Source organism: Egretta garzetta, unplaced genomic scaffold, assembly GCF_000687185.1.
Source record: "Egretta garzetta isolate BGI_Z169 unplaced genomic scaffold, ASM68718v1 scaffold481, whole genome shotgun sequence".
In the NCBI taxonomy this organism is placed as follows: domain Eukaryota; kingdom Metazoa; phylum Chordata; class Aves; order Pelecaniformes; family Ardeidae; genus Egretta; species Egretta garzetta.
Window position 1 is genome coordinate 303864 of NW_009258681.1, and position 7146 is coordinate 311009.

At 56.8% G+C, this 7146-nt stretch overlaps 1 protein-coding gene across 1 annotated transcript in view; it reads left to right on the plus strand.

Annotated features, from left to right (window-relative positions):
- SFRP1 (secreted frizzled related protein 1) overlaps nt 1–5337 on the plus strand; it is a gene marked incomplete at its 5' end in the record, with an annotated part of 24086 nt that extends 18749 nt beyond the window's left edge. The window contains one exon of the mRNA XM_009648945.2: nt 4674–5337. Within this exon, the coding sequence (XP_009647240.1) occupies nt 4674–4996 (323 nt within the window). The remainder of the gene's footprint in view (nt 1–4673) is intronic.
- Between the last annotated feature and the right edge of the window lie 1809 nt (nt 5338–7146).

A 7146-nucleotide genomic window follows, 5' to 3' on the forward strand; every position in this document is an offset into this window, starting at 1 on the left:
GCTTTGCTCTCAGGTGGCACTCGTGCAGTGCTCCCAGTTTGCCTGGGAGACTGGGCTTCCTCTTTCCCCGTGCTGGGGTTGGGGCTGGAAAGCTGGAGCTGTAGGGGCATTGATGAAACACGAGTTGTGCTTTGTCAGGCTGGACCCCAACCAGCTCTGCGGGGCCTTCGCTGCTCTCGGAGCTGCCGCTGCCAAGAGGCATTTCACTCCGAGGGAGCAAACACTTTCATATACCCTGTTTCACATTAGTAGAAATAAAAAAAGACGTTTTTATATCTCCAGCGCTTCCTACTCTCTCTGCATTAGAGACAGCAGAGCTGTGCTGGCGTCTGATACGAGCCGTTGGTAGTTGGGGCCAAACTCATGGCTTGGTCTAATGGGGGTGCATCACCCCAGACCGGGGGCTGACCCACTGCTAATGGGAGCTGTGGCTGCTGATGGGGCAGCAGCTCATCCAGAGATGCTGCTGTGCCTCTTGTGTGTCCTCCCTGGGCATCCCGGAGTTGGAGCAATCCAGAGGGAAGTGCGAGGCGGCTTGGGGCCGCAGGAGAGGAGGACCTTGGAGGGGATGAGGCTGCCCGTGCTGGCCTTCTCTTCCCAGCTCTGATGGCCTCTGGTGCTGTGGTCCTGCTGGATGACGCCGTGGGAGAGGGAAGGGCTGGGGGATGCTGCAGTGCTGCGTCGGGAGGAAGGGTGCTGGGGCAAAGCTGGCCGAGGCTGCCGGCTGGTGCACGCAGGCTCTTGCAGGAGCTGTTGCGCTGTTGGAGGGTGGTGCAGCTACGTCTGATTCTCGTGCTGGCAGCTCGCTGTGGCAGTGGGCAGGGTCTGGTGAGAGGGTCCATCCCTTGTGCTGGGCTTCCAGCGCCGTCTGTCCTGGCCGTGGCAAAGCATCGGGCTGGGCTGACATCAGCTTCTTGATGCTGGGGCTGAGCAAGTGCAAGCGTGGGTTTAGCCCCTGGGAGGATTTCTGCTGTTGGAAACACAACATGGCTGAGAGCTGCTGAGTCCCATATTAAATCCTGAACTCTACCTTTGTTGTGTTTTGGTTTTTCCCTCCCAGCCTGAGTAATGCTTTCACTTCTGTGTTTTCTGGGAAGACCTTTTGAAGTGGGCGGCTGGACGCTGGCTCATGCTAGAGGTCTTCTGCCATGACTTGCTCACAAGCAGACGTACCGGCAGCACTCACGGGGAGGATGTCCTGGGACCATGCATGGCAAAAAACTAAAACTTCTCCCTGTGCGGTGCAGGATTCCCCCTCTGCCCAGAGCACCGTCAGCCGCACCGCCCCGGGGTGCGCTCGATGCCCGAGGGGAGCGGAGGGGAGAGGCTCCCGCTTGGCCAGTCCCGCGTGGTGGGGAGGGTCATCCCTGTCCCTGTGGGCATAGATGTCCCAGAGGGGCATGCAGCATCCCTGGGGATCCCTGGGGATGCTGCTCACCTCCCGCCCCGGCACCCAGGGGCCGCAGTGCTGGCACCGTGCCGCGCTGGATCTGGTGCTGCCTGGCTGGAGAGGGTTTTCCTGGTTTTAAGAGTAGTCCTGGCTGCGGTCAGCCACCGGCACTACTGGGGCGGCAGAGAATGGGGCTCTTCTGCCATCACCTCTCGTGGTCTGGCTGGGAGTCAGCTCCTGGTCCCGTCACTGCTCCCGTTCACAGGAGGGTTCGTGGTCTCCCTGCAGCCCCGAGGCTGCCGTCTGTCCACGGGCGGTCGCAGCGCGGGGATCGAGGGCCTTTCAGTGCAAGTGCATCAGCCAGCATCTTCAGGAGCACGGTGGACGCTTCAGTTAACAGGAGCTTGGCTGAAAGTGGAAGGTGTTGAGTGTGTTAGGTGAGGAGGTGTGATTGCAATTTAGTGAGGGAGCACAGGGTTGGTAAGAGGTGGAGCTGGAACGTGTGTGCATCACATGAGAGCGAAGGGGAAGAGGGGCTTGCGGCTGGCGTGCTTCCCCTGCAGCATGAGGCGTGGGCTGGGCTGGGCTGATGCCGCAGGCGATGCCGCGGCCGCGGGTCTCTTCCAGGGGTCAGCTCCCTCCTGGCAGCGGTGGCTGAAGATTTAGTCTGTGTGAGCAACACGTCCTGGGGGCTAAGAGGCAATTTCGGCTTTGCTCCCGCGCGGCGCTGAGACAGATTTGGTGTGGCTGAGGGGAGCGGAAAGGCCAGGGCTCCCAGGGAGGAAGCTGTTTGCTTTGGCAGCTCAGCTGGATCCTGGAGCCAAGATTCCGTCCGTCCCACTCGCACCTTTCCCCCGCTGCCTGCCCGCTGCTGGGACGGGGGTGTCCCTGGGGCCGGGGCGACGCCAGGCAAGCTGCAGCAGCAGCAAGTCGCACGATGGTCCCCCTGCCAAATCCTTTATGTTTTGGGAAAGCCGCAAGCCAAGGGGTTGCCTCCCGCTGCGTGGTGGTGTGCTCTCGGAGCTGGGTGTGCAGCCAGGACCAAACGTGCCCTCGGGCGCCACTTTTCCGATGTGCGCGGCAAATGCCAGAGCCGCGTGTCCGGCCCCGCAGCCGTGAACGTGCCCAGGAGTCTCGCCTGGAAAGCGGGTCTGAGCCCAAGGAGCGCGGCCGAAGTAGGGGAGCACAGGGGGGCCGGGGAGCCGGGTCAGTGCCAGAGGGGTGGAGACTGAGCAGTGATTATAATGCGTTTTTTGGGGTTTTTTTTCCCTCATGTGACTGCGTGGTGCACTCGGTGGTCCTTGAGCCAGGCTGCCTTTTACCTGGGTAGCACCGCGAACTCCCCCTGCTGATGAGGAGGAGGGCGCTGGTGCTGGGAAGAGCAGAGTCCTACGCAAACTGCTTGCACCCCAGCCAGCCTCCTCGTTGCTCCTCCCTGGCCCTGTCTGATCCTGTCTCTGTGCGCTGCTTTGCACAGGTGAGGTTTGGATGAGTTTTTAGGTCATGTCTGGATTTACGGTTCGCCTGGGCACTCCCTGAGCCTGCATCGCCGGCTCGCGAACAGAGAGCTGCTGTTGTGCCGGGAGGGGACCGGCTGCGAGCTCCCGTGCCAGACCCTCTCTGTCTTCCCCACCCTATGGTGCTTGGAGTCGAACAGCACCTCGGCTAGCTGCCAGATTGTTTTCTTCCTCTAGCAGCAAGGATCTAAACTTGTAGTGATCACAGCAAAGCAATTTGCAAACAAGCCGTTTTGAAAAAGTCTCTTATTCCTGGTATTTTACCATTCCTCTGCACCGGCGACCGCTGTGCTTAGTGCAAGGGTTCAAAGTCGGAATGGATAAAGAAATTGAGGTTCACATTGAGGGATGCTGCTGCCGCTGCCCAATTAATGTCATGGAGCTCAGAGCTGCCTGCAAACGACTTGCTTCATTTTCCAGATTGGTTGCAAATTGATCTGGTTCAGCATCTTTAGCTCCTTAAAGCTTGAGTCTCTTCAGCTCCTTAAACATCCTCAATTTGCAAAACAGATGGAATGAAAATTTCACTTAGGTTTCCAGTCCTGGATCGCTTCCTTGCACAGGAACAGCGTAACACGACAGGGCTCCTGGCGAGCACAGCAGGCGCTTTTGGCCCGTGGGCAGACAAGTACCGTTACTCCTGCTGCCAGCGCAGTGGCGGGGAGCACGAGGGTAACGCAGAGACCCTGCTGCCTCTCCGGAGCGTCGCCGCGCTGTCCTCTGCCATTCCTGCCTGCAACGGTGAGCAGAGCTGCCGTCCAGAAAGCAACGTGTGTTCGTGGCCACAAGTTCCAGCAGAGCAAGGCTCCGAGGGACGGTGCTGGGGGGGCTCGTGCCCCTGCCAGAGCCAGAGGCCTCTGCACGCCGCCTGCTGCACACACTCTGCGAGCCGAAGGAGAGGGGACAGCAGACAATTAATCACCTATCCCAGCACTATTTATCTGCGGCGCTCAAGTAAACTCCCAAATGATGGAAAGATGTTAGTGATTTTTGGCCATATGTGCTTTTCCCCCAAAATGGGGCAGAGCCAAATGGCGCAGCAGTGATACTTTAATGTACAACACATTTCCATCATTTTTCCCATGTAGACTAAATTCCTCTTCGTGGTTGTGGCAAAGGAACATTAATTTTTTTCTTTTTTTTATTTGGGTTGTGATTAACTCAGGGAAAACGCTGAACCAAAAGAGGAAAATATTTTCCATGGAAGTCGTATTGGATTGACTCCCCTTCTCCTGGGGAAGGTGCAGGCGTGTGGCAGCCCCACGCGGCTCTGCCTCCCCTGCGTGGGTCCCGTGGACGGGGTGTTTGCCATGGGGGCTTCACGGCTCGAACGTAGCGGTGTTCAGTGCTCGGGAGGTTGTTTCACAGGCACCCGAGGGCCGGGAGTGATGGCAAACAAATGCTTGAGAGGCCAAGCTGACCTTTTAAATGGCCCTTTCAAGAGTCTCTCTGTGCGTCTAGGGCAGGGAAATCACCTTGTTTACTCAGCTAACATTTTGCCAGCGAGGAGCGTTCCGCCAGCGGAACAAGTCTCCCTCTCAAATAAAAAGTGCCTGGTGTGCTTTGCTGGGGAAAAGGGAAACACAGACATCAGTGTTTTACCTTGGTGCTCTCCCAGGCACGGGGATGGCTCCGCTTCAGGCGCGAGGGTTTTTGCGTTGCGGTCAGCGGGCCGAGTCATTGCTGGGGCGATGGCGGGGAGCGGGGGGATGCGGGAGGGGTGCGGGTCGTTTTGTGTTTTCCCCTCTCTCTGGCTTGTTTTTCAGCTCTTAAGATGACCATAAAGGAAGTGAAAAAGGAGAATGGGGACAAGATGATCGTCCCACGGAAGAGGAAGGCGCTGAAGCTGGGGCCCATCCGGAAGAAGAACCTGAAGAAGCTGGTGCTGTTCCTGAAGAATGGGGCTGACTGCCCCTGCCACCAGCTGGACAACCTCGGCCAGTACTTCCTCATCATGGGCCGCCAGGTGAAGACCCAGTACCTGCTGACGGCCATCTACAAGTGGGACAAGAAGAACAAAGAGTTCAAGAAGTTTATGAAGAAGATGAAGTCTCCTGACTGCCCGACGTTTCCATCCGTCTTCAAGTGATGACGTGGGCAGCAGGAGCGCCGCCGCCTGGACCTCGAGCAGCCCAGCACGGCGGCTCAGTCTCGCTCCTCTGCAGCGGGGATGCTGGAGCCGGGCCCTCCTGCTCCTCCCTCCTGCTCCTCGGAGCTTCCCTTGCCGACCCCAGCCCTTCCACCTCCCCGCTGCCGGCATTTTCCTGATCGCCCGGGCATGCAAGTGTGACGCGCGTGCACCAAATGATCGCTGAGATCACACGTGATTTACATCCGCAACATCCAAAGACCTGTTGCTGTACAGATGTACATCCATTTAAACAGCAGCTATCAGGTAAAGAGGGCAAGCGGAGGGGTGTGAAGTTACGTCAAGAAATCACACCATTGCAGAAAGGACCCTTGTGACCATTTCTCCTGTCTTCATGGCTGCAGGATTGCCCTCAATTAATTCCTGTTTGTACCAGAGCTGGCCAATTAGGAAAGCATCCCATCCTCACGATAAAGGTTAACAAATGAGTAGTGGAGAACCCGTTACAACTTCTGATAAAGTCTCCCAGTAGCTAATTGCCCTCACTGTAAAAAAAATCCCATTGTAGTCTAAACTTGCTTACTCTAAGCCTTAGCCTGGGGTCCTTGTGATACCTTGATGGGCCAGGCCAGGGAGCCCTCCCTTAGCAGCATCTCTTGCAGCGTGTCACCAGGACGCCTGCCCGGGCTTCTGCCGAGCCGAGCTGGCCGAGCCCCTCGATCCCGGTGCCACGCTGCTCCTTCTCCAGCCCTTGCGTCCCTTGTGGCCCGGCCCAGCTCAGTGGTGCAGCAGCCCCTCCGCTGCCACGGGGCCAGTGGTGGTGGGGGGGGGCTGCCTCCAGCCTCATGCGGACCCGTGGCCGCAGCGGCGTTGGGCTGAGCGTCCCCCACCCTCACACCTCCCACGTCAGCCTTCCGCGGCAGAGTTCCCGTGCACGCGTGGCCGGTGCTGCTCGTGCCCAGACGCGTAGTTCGACTTTAGCCACATCCCGTTTGCTGGCCAGCCCAGCAGTCTGGGACTCCCCATCCGGGGAGCGCCCGTGGCCGGCTCCTCCAGCCTGTGCCACTCCCTAACTTCACCAGCGATATTTTTACAGTTTCTTCAGGCTGCTGGCGAGATACCAGACTGCAGAAGGCCAAGAACTGGTCCCTGTGGAACGCCACGGGAAATGCATCGTCTCCGTCTCTCCCTCTTTGCAGTTGCTGTGGGACCTCTCAGTTTCTAGGTTTTTGCCTGTTTGATGTGTGACAGCTTGGCTTTGTATCATCCTGGGTTGGGGTTTTTTTCCTTAATCAAAATGCCATGTTAGTGTGAGGTCAAATAGTTTATGAAAGGCAAAGAATATTGCATCCAAATGATTACATTTATTGACCAAGCTGAAATTCATTATTCCATTAATTGGACAAGTTCTCTTTCCATAGACCCCTATTGCTCACATTAATTATGCTGTCCTGCTTCCATTCAGTGCTCTCATCCATCACGATTACTCCGAGAGAATGAATCTCTTGCAATCTGAGATAATCCTGTTGTATTGCAGTTAAGTGAAATAACAAATCCTCATTTTTGAGGCTTAAAACCACCCCACTCGAAGCTGGTGAATTAATTATTCTTCAGCTCGGAAGCGCTGTTTATTCCCCACGAGGGGACAGAGCCGTGGACTTGACTGTAGAAGAATTCCTTGAAGAAGCCAAGCACACTGAGGGATGGTGTTTCACAGCTAACGGGGAGATGGATTTAGGGTGTGAACTCTGTAGGAACTCCCACTAGGTTGTCTTAGACCACCATTTATAGTAGCGTTGTTTCCTTGATGCAGAATTAATCATTGTAGATAATGTGCTTTATCGGTGAATTAAATAAATAAATAAACAATAGGCGTTAACGTCACGGATTGGTGAAGTGAAACGATGGGGAGGGCTGATGAGTCCAGCCTTGTCAGGAACAGGTCGTGGCCCACAGTCGAGACGCGTTGAGCTGAAAGGCCGGTTACCTTGGGGCACCGACGGCAACAGCGCCCGGCGTAGCCCCGTGGGGACCGGGGCAGGGACCCTCCACCCCCACCAGCTTTTCTTCCGCAGCCGGGCGGCAGCATGGAAGAGGAATTGGTTTTGTGTGAGAGAGAGATGCTAAAACGCTTGATTGAGCTGGGGCTT